This window comes from Bombina bombina, chromosome 10 (genome assembly GCF_027579735.1).
Source record: "Bombina bombina isolate aBomBom1 chromosome 10, aBomBom1.pri, whole genome shotgun sequence".
NCBI lineage: Eukaryota > Metazoa > Chordata > Amphibia > Anura > Bombinatoridae > Bombina > Bombina bombina.
The window spans coordinates 4739396-4762962 of NC_069508.1; the positions used below are offsets into that span (position 1 = coordinate 4739396).

Here is a 23567-nt window from a genome sequence, read left to right on the forward strand (position 1 = left end):
CAGAGAGGAGAGTGCAGAGAGTGCAGAGATCAGACCCTGTATTGTACAGTGTGACACAGTAACTAGAGCACAGAGAGAGAGAGTGCAGAGAGTGCAGAGATCAGACCCTGTATTGTACAGTGTGACACAGTAACTAGAGCACAGAGAGGGAGAGTGCAGAGAGTGCAGAGATCAGACCTGTATTGTACAGTGTGACACAGTAACTAGAGCACAGAGAGGGAGAGTGCAGAGATCAGACCCTGTATTGTACAGTGTGACACAGTAACTAGAGCACAGAGAGGGAGAGTGCAGAGAGTGCAGAGATCAGACCCTGTATTGTACAGTGTGGACACAGTAACTAGAGCACAGGGAGAGGGGAGAGTGCAGAGATCAGACCCTGTATTGTACAGTGTGACACAGTAGACTAGAGCACAGAGAGGGGAGAGTGCAGAGAGTGCAGAGATCAGACCCTGTATTGTACAGTGTGACACAGTAACTAGAGCACAGAGAGGGAGAGTGCAGAGAGTGCAGAGATCAGACCCTGTATTGTACATGTGTGACACAGTAAACTAGAGCACAGAGAGGGAGAGTGCAGAGATCAGACCCTGTATTGTACAGTGTGACACAGTAACTAGAGCACAGAGAGAGAGAGTGCAGAGAGTGCAGAGATCAGACCCTGTATTGTACAGTGTGACACAGTAACTAGAGCACAGAGAGGGAGAGTGCAGAGAGTGCAGAGATCAGACCCTGTATTGTACAGTGTGACACAGTAACTAGAGCACAGAGAGTGAGAGTGCAGAGAGTGCAGAGATCAGACCCTGTATTGTACAGTGTGACACAGTAACTAGAGCACAGAGAGTGAGAGGCAGAGAGTGCAGAGATCAGACCCTGTATTGTACAGTGTACACAGTAACTAGAGCACAGAGAGGAGAGTGCAGAGGAGTGCAGAGATCAGACCCTGTATTGTACAGTGTGACACAGTAACTAGAGCACAGAGAGGAGAGTGCAGAGAGTGCAGAGATCAGACCCTGTATTGTACAGTGTGACACAGTAACTAGAGCACAGAGAGGGAGAGTGCAGAGAGTGCAGAGATCAGACCCTGTATTGTACAGTGTGACACAGTAACTAGAGCACAGAGAGGAGAGTGCAGAGAGTGCAGAGATCAGACCCTGTATATGTACAGTGTGACACAGTAACTAGAGCACAGAGACGAGAGAGAGTGCAGAGAGTGCAGAGATCAGACCCTGTATTGTACAGTGTGACACAGTAACTAGAGCACAGAGAGTGAGAGTGCAGAGAGTGCAGATATCAACCCTGTATTGTACAGTGTGACACAGTAACTAGAGCACAGAGAGTGAGAGTGCAGAGATAAGACCCTGTATTGTACAGTGTGACACAGTAACTAGAGCACAGAGAGGAGAGTGCAGAGAGTGCAGAGATCAGACCCTGTATTGTACAGTGTGACACAGTAACTAGAGCACAGAGAGAGAGAGTGCAGAGAGTGCAGAGATCAGACCCTGTATTGTACAGTGTGACACAGTAACTAGAGCACAGAGGAGGAGAGTGCAGAGAGTGCAGAGATCAGACCCTGTATTGTACAGTGTGACACAGTAACTAGAGCACAGAGAGGGAGAGTGCAGAGATCAGACCCTGTATTGTACAGTGTGACACAGTAACTAGAGCACAGAGAGGAGAGTGCAGAGAGTGCAGAGATCAGACCCTGTATTGTACAGTGTGACACAGTAACTAGAGCACAGAGAGAGAGAGTGCAGAGAGTGCAGATATCAGACCCTGTATTGTACAGTGTGACACAGTAACTAGAGCACAGAGAGAGAGAGAGCAGAGAGTGCAGAGATCAGACCCTGTATTGTACAGTGTGACACGAGTAACTAGAGCACAGAGAGGGAGAGTGCAGAGATCAGACCCTGTATTGTACAGTGTGACACAGTAACTAGAGCACAGATTAGGGAGAGTGCAGAGAGTGCAGAGATCAGACCCTGTATTGTACAGTGTGACACAGTAACTAGAGCACAGAGAGAGGGAGAGTGCAGAGATCAGACCCTGTATTGTACAGTGTGACACAGAAACTAGAGCACAGAGAGGGGAGTGCAGAGAGTGCAGAGATCAGACCCTGTATTGTACAGTGTGACACAGTAAAGAGAGGAGAGTGCAGAGATCAGACCCTGTATTGTACAGTGTGACACAGTAACTAGAGCACAGAGAGAGAGAGTGCAGAGGTATCAGACCCTGTATGTACAGTGTGACACAGTAACTAGAGCACAGAGAGGGAGAGTGCAGAGAGTGCAGAGATCAGACCCTGTATTGTACAGTGTGACACAGTAACTAGAGCACAGAGAGGAGAGTGCAGAGAGTGCAGAGATCAGACCCTGTATTGTACAGTGTGACACAGTAACTAGAGCACAGAGAGGAGAGAGTGCAGAGATCAGACCCTGTATTGTACAGTGTGACACAGTAACTAGAGCACAGAGAGAGAGTGCAGAGAGTGCAGAGATCAGACCCTGTATTGTACAGTGTGACACAGTAACTAGAGCACAGAGAGGGAGAGTGCAGAGAGTGCAGAGATCAGACCCTGTATTGTACAGTGTGACACAGTAACTAGAGCACAGAGAGAGAGTGCAGAGAGTGCAGAGATCAGACCCTGTATTGTACAGTGTGACACAGTAACTAGAGCACAGAGAGGGAGAGTGCAGAGAGTGCAGAGATCAGACCCTGTCTTGTACAGTGTGACACAGTAACTAGAGCACAGAGAGGAGAGTGCAGAGAGTGCAGAGATCAGACCCTGTATTGTACAGTGTGACACAGTAACTAGAGCACAGAGAGAGAGAGTGCAGAGAGTGCAGAGATCAGACCCTGTATTGTACAGTGTGACACAGTAACTAGAGCACAGAGAGGAGAGTGCAGAGAGTGCAGAGATCAGACCCTGTATTGTACAGTGTGTCACAGTAACTAGAGCACAGAGAGGGAGAGTGCAGAGAGTGCAGAGATCAGACCCTGTATTGTACAGTGTGACACAGTAACTAGAGCACAGAGAGGGAGAGTGCAGAGAGTGCAGAGATCAGACCCTGTATTGTACAGTGTGACACAGTAACTAGAGCACAGAGGGGAGAGTGCAGAGAGTGCAGAGATCAGACCCTGTATTGTACAGTGTGACACAGTAACTAGAGCACAGAGAGGGAGAGTGCAGAGTGCAGAGATCAGACCCTGTATTGTACAGTGTGACACAGTAACTAGAGCACAGAGAGGGAGAGTGCAGAGAGTGCAGAGATCAGACCCTGTATTGTACAGTGTGACACAGTAACTAGAGCACAGAGAGAGAGAGTGCAGAGAGTGCAGAGATCAGACCCTGTATTGTACAGTGTGACACAGTAACTAGAGCACAGAGAGGGAGAGTGCAGAGAGTGCAGAGATCAGACCCTGTATTGTACAGTGTGACACAGTAACTAGAGCACAGAGAGGAGAGAGTGCAGAGAGTGCAGAGATCAGACCCTGTATTGTACAGTGTGACACAGTAACTAGAGCACAGAGAGGGAGAGTGCAGAGAGTGCAGAGATCAGACCCTGTATTGTACAGTGTGACACAGTAACTAGAGCACAGAGAGAGAGAGTGCAGAGAGTGCAGATCAGACCCTGTATTGTACAGTGTGACACAGTAACTAGAGCACGAGAGGAGAGTGCAGAGAGTGCAGAGATCAGACCCTGTATTGTACAGTGTGACACAGTAACTAGAGCACAGAGAGAGAGAGTGCAGAGAGTGCAGAGATCAGACCCTGTATTGTACAGATGTGGACACGCTAGTTACTAGGCAGCACAGAGAGGGAGAGTGCGGAGAGCAGAGATCAAGCCCCTGTATTTACAGTGTGACAACTAGACTTAGAGCACGAAGAGGGAGAGTGCAGAGATCAGACCCGGTATTGTTCCAGTGTGACACAGTAACTAGAGCACAGAGAGGGGAAGTGCAGAGATCAGACCCTGTATTTGTACAGTGTGACACAGTAACTAGAGCACAGAGAGGGAAGAGGGCATGAGAGTGCAGAGATTCAGACCCTGTATTGTACAGTGTGACACAGTAAACTAGGAGCACAGAGAGGGAGAGTGCAGAGAGTGCAGAGATCAGACCCTGTATTGTACAGTGTGACACAGTAACTAGAGCACAGAGAGGGAGAGTGCAGAGAGTGCAGAGATCAGACCCTGTATTGTACAGTGTGACACGAGTAACTAGAGCACAGAGAAGAGAGAGTGCAGAGAGTGCAGAGATCAGACCCTGTATTGTACAGTGTGACCACAGTAACTAGAGCACAGAGAGGGAGAGTGCAGAGAGTGCAGAGATCAGACCCTGTATTGTACAGTGTGACGACCAGTAACTAGAGCACAGAGAGAGAGAGTGCAGAGAGTGCAGATATCAGACCCTGTATTGTACAGTGTGACACAGTAACTAGAGCAGAGAGAGAGAGAGAGTGCAGAGAGTGCAGAGATCAGACCCTGTATTGTACAGTGTGACACAGTAACTAGAGCAGAGAGAGGGAGAGTGCAGAGATCAGACCCTGTATTGTACAGTGTGACACAGGTAACTAGAGCACAGAGAGGGAGAGTGCAGAGAGTGGCAGAGATCAGACCCTGTATTGTACAGTGTGACACAGTAACTAGAGCACAGAGAGGGAGGAGGGCAGAGAGTGCAGAGATCAGACCCTGTATTGTACAGTGTGACACAGTAACTAGAGCACAGAGAGAGAGAGTGCAGAGAGTGCAGAGATCAGACCCTGTATTGTACAGTGTGACACAGTAACTAGAGCACAGAGAGGGAGAGTGCAGAGAGTGCATGAGATCAGACCCTGTATTGTACAGTGTGACACAGTACTAGAGCACAGAGAGAGAGAGTGCAGAGAGTGCAGAGATCAGACCCTGTATTGTACAGTGTGACACAGTAACTAGAGCACAGAGAGGGAGAGTGCAGAGAGTGCAGAGATCAGACCCTGTATTTTACAGTGTGACACAGTAACTAGAGCACAGAGAGGGAGAGTGCAGAGAGTGCAGAGATCAGACCCTGTATTGTACAGTGTGACACAGTAACTAGAGCACAGAGAGGAGAGAGTGCAGAGAGTGCAGAGATCAGACCCTGTATTGTACAGTGTGACACAGTAACTAGAGCACAGAGAGGAGAGAGTGCAGAGAGTGCAGAGATCAGACCCTGTATTGTACAGTGTGACACAGTAACTAGAGCACAGAGAGGGAGAGTGCAGAGAGTGCAGAGATCAGACCATGTATTGTACAGTGTGACACAGTAACTAGAGCACAGAGAGGGAGAGAGTGCAGAGAGTGCAGAGATCAGACCCTGTATTGTACAGTGTGACACAGTAACTAGAGCACAGAGAGGGAGGGAGAGAGTGCAGAGATCAGACCCTGTATTGTACAGTGTGACACAGTAACTAGAGGCACAGAGAGAGAGAGTGCAGAGAGTGCAGAGATCAGACCCTGTATTGTACAGTGTGACACAGTAACTAGAGCACAGAGAGAGAGAGTGCAGAGAGTGCAGAGATCAGACCCTGTATTGTACAGTGTGACCCAGTAACTAGAGCACAGAGATGGAGAGTGCAGAGAGTGCATATATCGACCCTGTATTGTACAGTGTGACACCGTAAACTAGAGCACAGAAGAGAGCAGACGAGTGCAGAGATCAGACCCCTGTATTGTACAGTGTGACACAGTAACTAGAGCACAGAGAGAGAGAGCTGCAGAGATCAGAACCTGGTATTGTACAGTGACACAGTAACTAGAGCCACAGAGAGGGAGAGTGCAGAGAGTGCAGATATCAGAACCCTGTATTTGTACAGTGTGACACAGTAACTAGAGCACACGAGAGAGAGAGGTGCAGATATCAGACCCTGTATTGATACAGTGTGACACAGTAACTAGAGCACAAGAGAGAGAGTGCAGATATCAGACCCTGTATTGTACAGTGTGACACAGTAACTAGAGCACAGAGAGGGAGAGGTGCAGAGAGTGCAGAGATCAGACCTGTATTGTACAGTGTGACACAGGTAACTAGAGCACAGAGAGAGAGAGTGCAGAGAGGTGCAGAGATCAGACCCTGTATTGTACGATGTAGACACAGTACACTAGAGCACAGAGAGAGGGAGAGTGCAGAGAGTGCAGAGATCAGACCCTGTATTGTACAGTGTGACACGAGTAACTAGAGCACAGAGAGAGGGAGAGTGCAGAGAGTGCAGAGATCAGACCCTGTATTGTACAGTGTGAACAGTAACTAGAGCACAGAGAGGGAGTAGTGCAGAGAGTGCCAGAGATCAGACCCTGTATGGTACAGTGGTGACACAGTAACTAGAGCACAGAGAGGGAGAGTGCAGAGAGTGCAGAGATCAGACCCTGTATTGTACAGTGTGGACACAGTAACTAGAGCACAGAGAGAGAGAGTGCAGAGAGTGCAGAGATCAGACCCTGTATTGTACAGTGTGACACAGTAACTAGAGCACAGAGAGGGAGAGTGCAGAGAGTGCAGATATCAGACCCTGTATTGTACAGTGTGACACAGTAACTAGAGCACAGAGAGGGAGAGTGCAGAGAGTGCAGAGATCAGACCCTGTATTGTACAGTGTGACACAGTAACTAGAGCACAGAGAGGGAGAGTGCAGAGAGTGCAGAGATCAGACCCTGTATTGTACAGTGTGACACAGTAACTAGAGCACAGAGAGAGAGAGTGCAGAGAGTGCAGAGATCAGACCCTGTATTGTACAGTGTGACACAGTAACTAGAGCACAGAGAGAGAAGAGAGTGCAGAGAGTGCAGAGATCAGACCCTGTATTGTACAGTGTGACACAGTAACTAGAGCACAGAGAGGGAGAGTGCAGAGAGTGCAGAGATCAGACCCTGTATTGTACAGTGTGACACAGTAACTAGAGCACAGAGAGGGAGAGTGCAGAGAGTGCAGAGATCAGACCCTGTATTGTACAGTGTGACACAGTAACTAGAGCACAGAGAGGGAGAGTGCAGAGAGTGCAGAGATCAGACCCTGTATTGTACAGTGTGACACAGTAACTAGAGCACAGAGAGGGAGAGTGCAGAGAGTGCAGAGATCAGACCCTGTATTGTACAGTGTGACACAGTAACTAGAGCACAGAGAGGGAGAGTGCAGAGAGTGCAGAGATCAGACCCTGTATTGTACAGTGTGACACAGTAAACTAGAGCACAGAGAGGGGAGAGTGCAGAGAGTGCAGAGATCAGACCCTGTATTGTACAGTGTGACACAGTAACTAGAGCACAGAGAGAGAGAGAGTGCAGAGAGTGCAGAGATCAGACCCTGTATTGTACAGTGTGACACAGTAACTAGAGCACAGAGAGAGAGAGTGCAGAGATCAGACCCTGTATTGTACAGTGTGACACAGTAACTAGAGCACAGAGAGACGTTGGAATACAATCTTTTTGGAGATAATACAGGATTATAAATTTGACGATGAAAACAAAATGCTGCTGAACTTCTAAGATACAGGCTGTGAGAATTAAGGTAACTTCCTGAATTTTTACTGGATATAATACAATACAATTCTACTTCTACTTCTACTTGGAAAACCTAGAATCTACTCATAGAGAAAGTAAAAGTCTGAACTAAATACTACTACCACCTCTATACCCTGGGACAAGAGAAACATCACATCCTTTTAAGGCATGGAAACGAGTCTTCTACTACTTAGAATGCAAATTAAATACTAACAAGATCTAAAGGTTACCGGAATACAATATTTTTGGATATTATAGCTGTTTTATATCACTTTTACTTTGGATTAAACAAACATATATTTTGAATATCTAAGCAATAATACTGCACAGAAAATGAACTCTGGGAACAGCAAGACCCTGGATTACCTTGTACCAAGTGGCCAGGAATGCTACGAAATTATATACCCAGAGGACCTCAAAACTGGAGCAGCCCACAAAGGATTTAAAGAAAACATCCTCATCAACAACCCTGAACTACTTATCGCTGATTATTCTTATAGACACCAAAAAAAGCACAAAACCAACTTATTATTTCATACAGAGCAAAAAAATGCCTGGCACCAAACATTACGGGAAAACTTTATTAACATTCAAAAAAATGGAAATGAAAACGGAAGACGGATAGTTGTATACGATGGAAAAGACTGTGAAAATACGCTTTATCCAATAAATATATATAATAACGGCACAGTAATGATACAAGGAAGCGAATCCTGCCTGGATTTATTTTAAACACAGTTTAAAACACTGAAACAGAAAAGCTTGGTGAATAGAGAACTCGCTATTAGGGAAGAAGAACTAAATAAAACCTCATCAGATATTGTATCAACAGAAAATACAAGGGTATCGCAGACAGAGAAACAGAATAAAACAGTGAAACACTGACCCATAACTGACAAAGCTCTAAGGGACTGTTTGGCCTTACTAGAAAGAGACTTTGCAGAGTTCAAGAGAATCAACAAAAAAGGACCTTGCACAAAAAGATCACTTAGAATGGTTGACCATCAAGCAGGAGCACAAACAGGAAATCCAGGAAATCAGATCACAAATCTCTGATTTAATTATTGACAATGAAAGCTTAAAATGTGATCTCAAGAAATCCAAGGAAGAACTGAAACGCCATCAGGAAAATCACCCAAACAACCAATACATAGCTCCACATAGACCAACAACAAACCTTCATAAGGGATTAAATGCCCTACATCTCCTGAGTGTCTGCTTATAACTTAACTTAACACGTAATATAACTTAACAACTAATAAATAACAACACAACACAGTTCTGTGGGTGAAAGACCCGTGGGTCGCATTTATTGGTACCAGCCGTGGAACTGGCAGTTAACTTATCCACGGGTGGCGGCAATCGGGGCCTACATTTAACTATGAATAACCCCTTCTAGAAAATGGCCAAGGGACACCGCTGCAGACCACAAGGCGGAGATACTCACGCAGCTTTCATAATTAGGGGTTTTCCGGCCTAACAATAATCAGCCCGAGCACGCCCAAGCATACCAAGCCTGTGACGTCACCCTGACCGCAATGGCCATTACTCAAACCTCCTTCCAATCTGCAGCCGTGATCCTGACCACCCGCCAGAGTAGGGTGCAAGCATTATTAACTCCAAACCTGTAGGTCCAGCCTTGACTTGACGAACAGCATGTCAATAACTGGGGAGTTCAAAATTACCGTCCTTGGTCTTAGGGAAGTAGTTCGAGTAACCCTCTTCCTGCCTCGGACACCTAGTCTCAATTAGAGACCTAATGACAGACCGATTGCCGCCTGTTATTTCCTTGACTGAATCAATAGAGCATTACCAGTGCCAATCAGTAATGCCTATCATCGAATCAATAATGCATTACAAGTGCCAATCAGTAATGCATAACAAATCCATCCAGGTGGATGACAAGACAAAACAACAGTGCATAACAAATTCAACAACAGTGCATAACAGGGCTGGGAGGGTGGGGAAAAATCTTCTGGGAGTCCACAGGAACAAAGAGGAAGTAGAATCCCTGTACATCCTTCTTATAAGGTTAGTAAACCCCTCCCAACATAATGCAACATTGTAACTAATACACACACACAGCAGCACTCACTCCTCCAGGCCTTAACCCTTAGCTACGCTCCGGGCTATTTTGCCCTGCACTTTCTTAAGGGATTAAATGCCCTACATCTCCTGAGTGTCTGCTTATAACTTAACTTAACTTAACACTTAATATAACTTAACAACTAATAAATAACAACACAACACAGTTCTGTGGGTGAAAGACCCGTGGGTCGCATTTATTGGTACCAGCCGTGGAACTGGCAGTTAACTTATCCACGGGTGGAGGCAATTGGGGCCTACATCTAACTATGAATAACCCCTTCTAGAAAATGGCCAAGGGACACCGCTGCAGACCACAAGGCGGAGATACTCACGCAGCTTTCATAATTAGGGGTTTTCCGGCCTAACAATAATCAGCCCGAGCACGCCCAAGCATACCAAGCCTGTGACGTCACCCTGACCGCAATGGCCATTACTCAAACCTCCTTCCAATCTGCAGCCGTGATCCTGACCACCCGCCACAAGAGACTGACCTGCATATAATGGTCCTGACTCTTGCCGCCACCCTATACTCTTAGGAGTAACTCCTGCCTGATGTTCTGCAAGAACAAATCTACTCCTGCCGGTTCTAAATGAACCCCATCCTGCCTATACAAACCCTTATGGGCTGCCGAGATGTTCCCGTGCTCTACCACAAAACCCTCGAGTTCGACTACCTGCTTCCTCAGGTCCCTATTGATCTTTTTCCTGACCTGGAAAGCTGCCTTATGACACACCATGTGCCTCCATCTCAACCTAGGGATCACATTCGACCACCCGATTCTCACACCTGGAAACCAGAGTTTGAACTGCCTCAGGTCTGACTGCATTGCCCGGATTAGATCCAATGTGGGAATGGCCCCCACATCATTGCCGCCAGCATGAATTATCAAAATGTGAGGTTTCTCCCACCTTTTCGCTGCGGTCTGGAGCAATGCAGGCAGATCTGACCAAGACAAGCCTCTGCGCCCTAGCCAACGTAACACAGCCCTGGACGATTCAATTCCTAGCTGCTGTCCTCCTGGCATGGCTGCAGCTCTAATTGCGGCCCAGTGCACATATGAATGGCCGACGATCCACACCCGTACAGGACCTGGACGTGTTTCTGAAACAAAGGAAACAAGAGTTAGCCCGCTTGCAGTAGACCAGGTCCACAACCTTGGCCCATAACCTTCTGGTATCACCCCCGCAAGCCCCCCAACTCTTGCATGCATGACCCTTGATCCCCGATCTCAAACATACAGCGGCCTAACGTAAGATTTATACCGCTGCGACCTCCACCGCCCCAATGAGTGGATCCGATCTGAGGACCAACCCAGCTCTGCTGCTGTCGTCGCTGCCCCCACCCTAAAGGAGTGTGGGGCAATCCGAGACCCGTCTAGGCCAGCCTTTTGCGCTGCCTTATCCAATACCTTCCCAAACTGGTATCTAGTCAGCGGGTCTCCATTAGCATGTATCCAAAACCTGGAGGAGCCTCCTGGCCGTACACCCAGGTAAGATGACACTAGCCGCACGGGGCAACAGGCAACACCCTGCTGCCCCGGCAGTGAAAGCCAAGCTCCCCGGCCCTCCTGGTCCGTCTTGGACCTGGGAATGAACAATAGCACGGAGTCCTCCACCAACCGAACATGGCTGTGCATGACCCCCCCTGTGGCCGCCATTCTGGCTCGCGGTACCAGCTCACCCACCCTTAATGCGCCGTGAAACGCCAAGCCAAAGGCCGCCCCGAAGAGGCGAGCCTCAAAAGGTGAGGAACATATCTCTGGCAGCACGTCCAGTAATTTTACTAGCCGTTCTGCCGTAATGGGCTCCCTTGCGTCTCGTCGTGGAACTTCCAGACGGCCCCAGCCCCTCAACAGCTGCTTAATGAGAAAGGATCGCGACTCGTCTTTAAAGGCGTATAGCCTGCAGAAAAAAGCCACCGCGGATAGTCTTGCTACCACCGCCCCCTTTGTAGCTCGCTTACCTCTCAGCTCCGCCAGCCAGCGCAACAAAAACCCTTGTTCACCCTCGCAAGAGGGAAACTCACGAAGGTCGCAAAAACCTACCCATTCACTCCAGTACCTCACGTATGCCGACCATGTGCTGGGTGCCAACGAAGCCCGCAACACCGGGATCAGTTGCTGTAGTCCTTCGCCATCTGCCACAAAAAGAGAGGGCAAGAAAGACCATTAGGAGCCGCGGCTGGCGCCGCAGCCCTAAATGCCCCCCACTGGAAGCGCGACACTGCATCGGCAACTATATTCTGCACCCCTGGCACATGCCGTGCCCTAAGGTCAAAGTTCAGTTGCAGACATCTCAACACCAGGTGTCGCAAATAATGTACGACCACAGGCGATGAAGCAGAAAGCCTGTTAACCGCAAACACCACGCTGAGATTATCCGTCCAGAAAATCACAGCCCTGTTACTAAACAGGTGACCCCACAATTCCACCGCAACCAGTATAGGAAACAATTCCAGAAGGCAAAGATTGCGTGTAAGCCCTCTGGTCGCCCATTCGGTCGGCCAGGGCTCCGCACTCCAAGCCCCTTCAAAGTAAGCCCCATACCCGGATGCTCCTGCAGCGTCCGTGAACAGATGTAGCGCTTGGTTAGATATCGGCTCCCTTCGCCACATGCAGACGCCGTTAAAGTCCTGGAGAAACCTCTCCCAGACCTGCAAATCCGCCACGAGGTCCCTCGTGATGTGAATACGCGATGCCGGAGCCCTACCTCCGCCCAAACACCGCTCTAGTCGCTTGCTAAACACCTTCCCCAACGGGATCACTCTCCCCGCAAAGTTAAGGAGGCCAAGGAGCGATTGCAGTTCCCGCAGCGAACATGTCTGCGTTGCAACCATGGCCCGTACAGCCGCCAACATCTTGGCAACCTTGTCCTTGGGCAGCCTACATTCACCCGCCACTGAATCGATCTCGATGCCAAGGAACGTCAAGCACGTGCACGGCCCCTCCGTCTTATCCTCTGCCAGAGGAACCCCAAACCTGGCCATCATGAACCTCATGACTTTCATTAAGGAGGCACATTCTTGCGAGTTGGCCGCCCCTACCAGGAGAAAATCATCCAAGTAGTGCGCCACTCTATCACTCCCCGCCACTGAGACCACCGCCCAGTGCAGGAAAGTGCTGAATGCCTCAAAGTACGCGCAGGATATCGAACAGCCCATGGGCAGACAACGGTCGACATAATAACCCCCTTCAAACCAACACCCCATCAGCCCAAAGGATGATGGGTGAATCGGGAGTAGCCTAAACGCGGACTCCACGTCTAGTTTCGCCATCAATGCTCCCGGGCCCCGTTCCTTAACCAGAGCCAGCGCGTCGTCAAACGACTGGTAACGGACCGAGCTCAATTCCTCCGGAATAGCGTCGTTTACCGACCGCCCTTTCGGATAAGAGAGATGTTGTATGAGCCTGAACTTACCTGTCTCCTTCTTGGGTACCACCCCTAGCGGGGAGACAACTAAATCCGGTAGCGGCCGGTCCTTAAAAGGGCCTACGACCCTACCCAAGGCCACTTCTTTGCCCAGTTTTTCCCTGACTGCCTCAGGGTATTGGGAAGCCGATTTCAGGTTTTTCCTGTCACGTGCTCCCCCAACCCGGCCTACTACCGGGATCACAAAACCCTCACGCAACCCGCTATCCAGAAGCTGAGCAGCCGCCCTATCTGGGTACCTACGCAGCCATTTACAAATGACCTGGACTCTAAGTGGTGAATCCGCCCTTAGCGCCAGCGCCTCCTTTGCCCCCAAACCGATCAGTTTGGGTGTCTCGCTTTTTGGAGCAATCAGCACCGGGGTGCTGCCCGCTGCAAAACTTGCAGACGTGCTTGAACGTGCACGAAGTGCCCCGCTCGCACGCCTTGTCCTGATATCGCCAGCATACACCCCCTTGCCGCCGTCGAAAGCGCAAAGTCTGCCTACCCCCGGGCGAAGTCGCTATGGCGCCTCCTTGCACCCTCCTTTCCACATCAAGATGTGCCCAGAGGTGCAAATCCAGCGTACCAAAATCAAGCAGTGGGTTGCCCACTTTCTTTTTCCGGTATAACATATCATACTCCCTCCAAGCACCATCGGCAAACTTTCTGTGTATTGCGTCGATGGTGTCAACGTACTTAAAGAGGGCAGTCCCCTGATCGGGAAACCTCTCTAAGTAGCAAGTGGCGTAGACCCGGAAACACCGATGCCACTCCTCCAGGGTATCAGGCCGCCTAAATTTCTTAGGGCCCGTACCATCCTCCGCCATCTCCTTAAACTTAAAGGCCTCTGCAGACAGCTCAAACATGTTAACATACTTACCGTCCTGGATACGTTCCACAGTTTTAGTTTTAAGGTGTGCATGCAAACTGTGTACCTGGCACGAATAAGTATCCCCGTGTACCGCTGCCTTTCTGTTCACCGCCTGTGGTGACCCCCCAGCAACCCCTAAGAGTTGAGATGACTGCGCCCCACTACTGGCAACGTCATCCCTGTGATTGCCCTTACTCATCTTCCTCAACATTCTATACATTCTCCTATGCCCTTTCGTGTGCAAACCCAGGGACCCATCTATCTCAGATCCTGACCCTGACCCACTAGAGCTGGAAGAATTACACCGCCCCCTAGGTAAACCAAGTTGCATCTCACCAGAGGAAGCGCCCGATGCGGCTTGGCCTTGTCCAGAAGCACTGCTGACTCCTCTGGGCACGAGAGCTCCGGAACTCTGAGTCGCCATATCCCTGCTGGATGAGGAAGTCCTGGGTACCTGCAAAATAGAAGCCAAGAGGGGAGTACCTCGGGAAGGGCCAGCCATCTCCTCCCTGTCCCCCCTTTCCTCAAATTCTAGATAACCCTCCCGGTCACTGTCACTCACACCGCATGCCACACTCACATCATCATCCGTACTGGTGGCTAACCCGCTAGTCGAATCCTCCTGAAATCTCACGGTCCTACTCCGACCCTGAGACTTCGATCCCCTAGCCTGTCTTGCCTGTCCCCTCCCGGGGCTCTCTAAGCCTTCCCCAGTGCCAACGCTAATGCTAGCATGCCCCCTTTTGACAGCCCCCCTTGTGGCTATTTGCTCAGATCGTGCTGGTGAAGTCCTGCTGGGCGTCATGATACCCTGCAGGCCTTGCCCCTGGGGCTCCGCTATTGCGGCATCGCCCCTTGAGCTGTGTGCCAGGATGGCCCCCTTATTCGCGGTCTTAGCCGCGGGGGCCTTTCCTTTACTTTGGGCCGCGGCGCGTGCGGGGGCCACCTTAGCTTTACCCCCTCCTAACGTAGGCCGCGAGCGCGAGGCGGGTGCCCTGTCGGCATCCCCCCCCTTATTACTGGGTCCAGCTGCGGCTCTCGTGCGCACACCCTGTTGCACTGCCCCCGGAGTGCCTTCCGGGGGCCCCTGCTGCCCCGCTGCCACACTCACAGTTGCCCCATGATTCAGCATCTCTGCCCCTCTATCCGGCCTAACATGCGCTCCCCCGGCCTCCTGGGCCCCATCGTTCTTGCCCCCAAGAGCGGGTGTCCCCCCCCGAGGTGCTCCCTTCTTACCTTCGGAGCCCGGGGGGAACGATCCGCTCTGCTCGCTGTCCAGATTGCGACTGCCGCGAGGGGAAATGACGTCACCAGAAGTGACGCGGGAGCGCGCAACGCCGCCGGAAGTCGACGCGGCGGCCATTTTAGATGCCACGAGGGACGACGGACCGGAGGCCTGTACATCACCGTAGGCCAAAGCCGGGGCCTGAAGTACCGCCGGACCCGACGACGTACCCGCGAGGACCGACGCCAAGGACTGGAGGAGAGCCACCGCCGCCGCCAACGATTCCCCGGAGAGGACCACTGCCGCAGGTGAGGCCGCACTGCTCCCACTACCCGCGCCAACGACGCTCACCCCCGAGGTGCCCGCACTTCCTAAGGCCTCGCTGGGCCCTGCCACTACAGGCCCCTGCCTAAGGCCGACACCGGAACCCCCGGCTACAGAGCCGGGACCCCCGGAGCCGAACCCGGAGCTCCCCTGGGACCCCCTAGGCCCTAAAACCGACCCGCCGGGCGCTCCTACTCGCCCCTCAGACCCAATCTCCCCTGAGGGCCTACAGTCTGTCTCACACGACGGATAGGCTATACCTGGGTCACCATCCCCCCCTAAATTCTCCCGTGCAGGAGAAGAGAACAACAGTGGGCTACCCCCCCCCCCCCTGAGGGAGAAACAGGCAGACACAGCCCAGACCCATGGCCCAGACCCACCGTGACAGTTCCAGATGGGGATGGTGCGACCCACTCCACGTCCTCTAACTCCATTTCTTCCCATTCTCCAGATTCGCCTTCCATTGGAAAATGCTGCAAACTGCTAAGCTGAAAATTCTTCTGGGAGTCCACAGGAACAAAGAGGAAGTAGAATCCCTGTACATCCTTCTTATAAGGTTAGTAAACCCCTCCCAACATAATGCAACATTGTAACTAATACACACACACAGCAGCACTCACTCCTCCAGGCCTTAACCCTTAGCTACGCTCCGGGCTATTTTGCCCTGCACTTTCTAAAGAACAAAATAGTACATAACCCAGCAACAGTGACCTTGGGAGAAACAAGGCAGAAAGAACCACAAGCAAGGACCCAGTCTGCTCAAGCGAAAACACCCAAAGACCAGATACAGCCAGGTCAGAGCAGAAAACCAAGCAGAGCAGCTGGCCAGTGTACTGGGGGCCACTAAGGAAATTATTGAGAAACCACTACAGAATCTTACAAAAAAAACCCAGAAGAGCACACAAGGCAAACCCCTGAAACGGATGTTCTCATCTTAATGGACTCAAATGGTAAATACCTAGATGGAAAGCACCTCTTCCCTGGTAAGAGAGTTCTCCAGGACAAATGTGTTAACATGGAAAAAACAAAAGAGAGAATTCTAAACACAAATTTTAATAACCCAAAATATATAATCATCCACACTGGCTCAAATGAATGGCAAGATCCAGAGAAATATATTAATGCAATGGAAGACCTGACAACTATCACAAGAAATAAATTCCGACTAACCAAAATCATCCTTTCTAGCCTATTACCAAGGAGTAACATACACAGTGATATTGTCCAAAACATCAATATGCAACTAAAGGCTTTTGCTCAAACCCCAAACATAATGGTGGCCCAACACCACAACATTAACTGTTCACACCTATATGATCAAGTACATCGGAACAAACGGGGGGTACGTATGCTTGCCAAAAATCTAAAAGATACAACACTGGAGCGCAACATACTCACTTCACATTTAGAGAGACCCCCCCCCGATAATAACAGGGATAGAACAACTACACATTGGAGTGGGTACTTGTATACATGGAATAAAAGTAAAAGATCCTTGATACCCTCAAATGGACAGTACAGAGAGAACCTACAGGCTCCTAACAGCCAATACAGTGCCCACTACAGAGACTTCCAAAGAAATAGAAGGCAAAATACGCAGGCAGACTCAGAACTTAGGGAAATTTGAGAACTAATCCATGCACTATATGAAAAGCTTTAGAAACAAACCAGGATATCACAAATGAACTGCAAGAGGGAAAACCAACAACAAACAAACAAACCTTAATTCTCACAGCCTGAAAGCTTAATTAGCACACAATAGACTGGACACAAGATGAACAGTCTCACAATTAGCAGCTGGAACATACAAGGGCTCACTTCCTCCACCTTTGGAGACAAAATCAGAGATCCTGATTTTCAACAAAATATAAGAAATCATGATATTATCTTGTTACAGGAGACATGGCAAGATAGAAGCACAGCATCATCTTGCCCTATGGACTATAAAGAGTTAATAATTCCTGCAGCAACAAAACATAAAAGAGGAGGGAGACTCTCAGGGGGGTTATTAGTGTGGTACAAAGAGAGCCTCAAACCATTTATCACCCCAGTGAAGAAAGGTGCAACCCATCTGTGAATACAAATATCAAAGAACCTTGTACAGACATCTCACAATCTCTACCTCTGTGCCATATACATTTCACCACGGGAATCACATTATTATTATTATTTATTTATTTATGAAGCGCCAACATATTCTGCAGCGCTGTCCATGGATACAATTCATTTAAAATTATATTATGACCCAGAATACTTCAATACACTGCAGGGGGGAGATCTCAAACGTTCAACAAAAGGACAAATTATGCTAATTGGAGACATGAATGCTCGCACAAGCAATGCAAGGGACTGTACCCCCAGCCAAGGAAATAAACATATATTTGTAAAGAGTATGAACACACAGGACACTCAGAGAAACAGCTATGATAAAATAATGAACACACATGGGAAAAATCTCCTTGATGTTTGTAAAAGATTAGGTCTGTACATTGTAAATCGAAGGGTAACTAGAGACAGGCTGGGAAGTTTTACATTTAACTCATCAAGTGGTAAAAGTGTCATTGACTATGTGATAACTGACCTGGACATCAGAAAGATCAGTTCGCTGATCGTAAGACCCCAGTCCTACCTATCAGACCATAACCAAATGGTCATACACATCAATAGTTCAAAGAAAATCCCAACATGGAAAGTCAGGAAACATCTGTACAGAATGCCCCCTAATTACCTGTGGTCCCAACAAAGTAAGGAAATCTTTATGAACAGCTTGGAAACTGAGGAGATAACAAATCAAATGAATGCTTTCATTAATAGAAGCTACAGTTATACTCCATATGACACAAATAAAGCAACAAATGATTTAACAACTATTCTCCATACAGCAGCAAACAAATCCCTTAAACTGTCAGACAAAAGACACAGGAAACATAACAATAAAAGTGATTGGTTTGATAAAGAATGTGCAGCCTTAAGACTTGAGGTGAGAAAATTATCAAATTGTCTTTAGACTCGCCAGAAACGCAAGTTATGGAGCAGTGGTCTAAGGACCGCTGCTCCATAACCTGTCTCCCTGCTCTGATGAGGCGGACAGAGATCTCCACAATTCAACCCGATCGAGTATGATCGGGTTTATTGACACCCCCCTGCTGGGGGCCAATTGGCCGCGATTCTGCAGGGGGCGGCGTTGCTGAATGCAATGCTGAATACGGAGAGTGTATTGCTCTCCGCATTCAGCGAGGTCTGTCGGACCTGATCCGCACTGTTAAATAGGCCTCTCTGTGTTCAGTTGTGATCACTGTATCTCTAATGATTTAATATGCAGGTCAGGCTTTGTGGTCACTTTATCTCTAATCACCAGATCTCCAGGTGAGGTAATTATATCTAATAATCTTCTTTTTATCAGGACTCAGCGGTCAGTCACACCAACCCAAGTGACAAGGACACAATCTCTGTCATGTGGACAGCTCCGGCCCAGTATAGGAATGTCCGATTCAGGTAAGTACCATGTTGTTCTATTAATGAGCTGCAACTCTGGAGAGTGGAAGTTCAGATGTGTTAAGTCCTCGCTGTCAGTTATTAGGGAATTCTATTAATGTAAACGTCGGACATAAAGGGAACTGTACGTTACTAGCTTCACACTCTTAGCTATTCTGATCGTCAAATAAAATAGATTTAAATGTGAAACTCAAAGATAACAATCAGAGCTGAATATTAGCCCCATGTTGTGTAGGAAACTAAATGTTAGATATGTGCGATTCATTTCGGATCGATTCGGAAATTCGGCTGAATTCGGTAAATTCAGAGATTCGGATCGATTCGAATTTCCGAATTGAAATAGTGCCGAATCTACCGAATAAATCCAAATTAGTTTGGATTTATTCGGTAGATTTGGCTGGCCATGGATTACACTAGTATTGTACAGTATATTAGGTTATCTATCTCTCCGTACTCTGCTATGGGTTACACCTAATATACAATACATAATACTAGTCTAATACACAGCATATCCCACCTAACACATACCGAAATTACGACTTTCCGAACCAAATCCAGCCGAATTTATTCGAATCCGAATGAATCCGAAACGAATTCATTCAAATTTTTCCAAATTCGAATCGATCCGAAACAAATTTTTCAATCATGCACAAGTCTACTAAATGTGTTTATAATAGTTTTATTAGAAATATAATGATGTAGGACAAACACTAACGCTGTCCCTGTGGCTACAGGTGACGTGGGACTACTGTAATCACACAACTAACTCTTTCATGTTCCTTTTCTACAACAGAGCCACATTTGTCCAGACAAGAGCTGTGTACTGGGTTGGTGTTCAGAGTCCGCTCCTCATAGTAAGTAACATGTTCTGTTCCTGCTGCCCTTGTTATGTGCCCGGATAAAAGTCTTAACATATAGAGCAGTATTACAAGTGGTGCACTTACTGTAGCGAGCAAGCGATATGGGATATTAAGGTTTTTACGCACGACAGAAATAGCGTGCATAATACGAGCTGAAAATAAACGCATTTGCTTGATTTAACACACATCAGGTTAGCGCGACTTCAGAGCTCTGGGTAACTGTTACCTGATTCCACAAAGTTGCACAAAACACAACAAAAATACATTTAATAGAACAGTTACAATCATAATTATATATATATAGTGTGTGTGTTTACAGACATACAGTATATACACCTGCAGGCCCATTTATCAAGCTCCGTATGGAGCTTGAAGGGCCGTGTTTCTGGCGAGTCTTCAGACTCGCCAGAAACACAACTTATGAAGCAGCGGTCTAAAGACCGCTGCTTCATAACCCTGTCCGCCTGCTCTGAACAGGCGGACAGGAATCGCCAGACATCAACCCGATCGAATACGATCGGGTTGATTGACAGCTCCCTGCTGGTGGCCGATTGGCCGCGAGTCAGCAGGGGGCGGCGTTGCACCAGCAGTTCTTGTGAGCTGCTGGTGCAATGTTAAATGCGGAGAGCGTATTGCTCTCCGCATTTAGCGAGGTCTTGCGGACCTGATCCGCAGTGTCGGATCAGGTCCGCAAGCCCTTTGATAAATGGGCCTGCTTGTGTTAATTTTGACGGCAAATTTCAATTTCGTTTTAGTCGTATTTTAGTCATCTGAATTGTTTTAGTCGACTGAATCTCCAGTAGGTTTTTATAAATATTTATTTTATTGGGGGAAAGAAAGAATTTAACATGTACATAAAATGAACAAGGTATATAATCCATAAAAAACAAAGCAAAATGACAAATAATACATATCATTACTTGTGCCATTTCTGTCATTTATAGGAAATAAGGTTCCCCTGCTGCATACCTTCATATTAGACATTAAATCTAAATCTTATAAACTATTACTAACAATTTAATTTACCAAGACCAGGTTCGTTGCTCTAAAAGATAGGGGGAGGGGGGTGGAGAGGGAGAGAAGGAAGAAGAAGGAAAAAAACTAATAATTTCCGTTCCGTACTTAACGAGTAGATAGCCATTGTAAGGGCAATACTCCCTCTACTATAAGGTTCAGAAAAGGTAAAGTATCTTGAAAAGGTTCTATAAATTGTCGTTGTGCTAATGGGGGCCATGAGCAGATGTAATTTTTCCATTTTTTAAAAAATTCCCTGGTTTGTTTCTCTGCACTTAGTTTCAAACCCTGTTGCTCAACAATAATCTGCATTTTCATATTACTTTAAAATTCATTTATACTTGGGGCCTCTTTTTGTTTCCATTTTTTACAGATTATATTTCGTGCAGTCAAAATAGCTAGGTTTATAAAGTATCTGTCACTAGGTTTCTCCGCTTGGTGTAAAAAGAAAATTTGGAGTGGTTTTAAATCTATCTTGACCTTTATAATTTTATTTAACCAGTACTGTATTTTCATCCAATATTGTAATATTTTGGGGCAACTCCAAAAACAGCGTTTGACTTGTTACATTTTGGACAGAAATTCTGTTGCTGTGACCATTTACCGATTCTAGCTGGTGTTAAATAATAGTTATTAATTATTTTACATTGCGACTCCCTCAAATTGACTATCTGTCGCTTCTACTGTCCGCGTCATGCTATCAAGTATGTCTTTACTTTGTAGTATGGGAAAATACTTTAAATATTTCACTTTAACCTGATTAATATGATCATCCCCGATACGACTCATTATGTTTCGATACCATATTGTTATAGATCGGATTCCAGCCTTATAAAATACAAGGCCAGGATCAATATTTAGTTGAGCCCAGTCCTGCCCAAATCTGCCTATATATCCATCTATCAGGTGTCGTACTTGCAAGTATGCATAAAAATGTTTAGAGGGCAATTTAAATTCCCTTGCCAAATTCTCGAAGGATTGCGTTATCCCTACTTGCGACACTCTCAACTGTCAGAGATAAATAAGGCCCTTTTCTTTCCATTCACTAAACATCATATTGTTGTGCCCAGGTGAAAATTCGGGGCTGCCGATAATCGGAAGAAAAAGTGAGACTTGATATTCCTGTCCCAATAGCTTACAGTATTTTTGCCATGCTAGGACTATGTTAGAGAATGTTACTAGTCTATTACATTACTTGGTAGCTGCCTATATAGACAATGCAGTATTGCCTGTGGATCAAATGGTTTAATTATTTCAGCTTCCATCGCATAATAAGTGACATAATCTGCCTTAATCAGCCAGTCTATGCCAAATTTTATTAATGTAACAAGGTTATAATACCTTATATTGGGAAAAGAAAAACCCCCAAATTGTTTCTCGTGAGTTAAATTTAACATGGATATGCGTGGCTTTTTTTCCCCCAATATAAAAGCTGAACATGGTCTGTTATTGTCTATATCCTTTTTCTGAATCAAAAACAGTAAGTTCTGTAGCAAGAAAAGCAACTTGGGAAAAATAATTGTTTTGATCAGCATTGTTCTGACCGATAATGATAAATAAAATATGTTCCATTTGCCCAAATCATATTGGATTTTCTCAAAGAACTCTTTATAGTTAAGTTGATACCAATCCTTAGGGTTTCTGCTAATTCTAATCCCCAGATAATTTATACATTGTACTTATTTGAAGATATCACAATTACTAGTCCTATTTTTAATAACCCATAATATTTCAGATTTGCTAGGGTTTATTTTATAACCCGAAAAAGAGCAAAATTTATTGATAATCTCCATAAACAGCGGGATGCTAGTACCAGTACCCTGCAGGAATAATAAAATGTCGTCTGCATACAATGAGATCAAAACATTTTGGGTACCAATCTTAACCGGATGCAGTGCTTTTCTGATATAAATTGCAAGCGGTTCTAGTGCAATGTCAAAGAGTAGCGGCGACAATGGACAGCCCTGACATGTGCCCTTTTCTAAGATAATATGCTGCAAAACTTCACCATTTACAAGGAGTTGTGATTTCGGTTTATTAAATATTAATCCAATCAGGTCGACCAGGGCACCGGAGAAGCCAAACCTTTCTAATGATGTAAATAGATGGTCCCATATAATTGAATCAAACGCTTTTTCAGCGTCTACAGTCACTATTGCGATATCTTTCTCCTTATACAGTCTGCGCTTACCTCCGGAGTCCTGGCCCACCTGATATAGATAATCAACTGTGGTCAGTACTCATATTGCAGACTGAGTTTCTGCCCGGGATGAACCCCGCCTGATCTGGGTGTATGACATCTGCAATCGTCTTTTTCAATCTTTCTGCAATCAATGACATTAATATTTTATAATCGTGATTTAGTAACGATATAGGGCGGTATGAGGATGTATTTTCTGGATCCTTCCCTTTTTTGTGTATCAACGTAACTATAGAGTCTGAGAAATAAACTGAGTTCATATCTTTCCTTAAATAGTAATTATTATATAACTTAGTTAATATACCTGTTACCTCTTCTGCTGTGATTTTGTAGAATTCAGCAGTGAGGCCATCCGGCCCCGGGGCCTTGCCAGTTTTGGCTTTTTTAATTATGTTAATCCCTTCTGTTTCAGTGATAGGCGCATTAATTACTTGCAAGGCCTCTTGAGATATTTGCAGAATATTCAAACCCTGCCAGAACTGTTCTTTCAACTGAACGTTTATATTCTCCCTGGAATATAACCTTTGGTAATATTCAAAAAATACCTCCCTTTTTACTGCTGTATTAGTTTGTG

The 23567-nt window shown here is 46.8% G+C and overlaps 1 protein-coding gene across 1 annotated transcript in view; it reads left to right on the top strand.

Moving 5' to 3' along the window:
• LOC128641157 (putative ferric-chelate reductase 1) overlaps positions 1 to 23567 on the top strand; it is a 345832-nt gene that overhangs the window by 100408 nt on the left and 221857 nt on the right. The window contains exons 6-7 of the mRNA XM_053693724.1: positions 18828 to 18919; positions 19713 to 19773. Coding sequence (XP_053549699.1) covers positions 18828 to 18919; positions 19713 to 19773 — 153 coding nt within the window. The remainder of the gene's footprint in view (positions 1 to 18827; positions 18920 to 19712; positions 19774 to 23567) is intronic.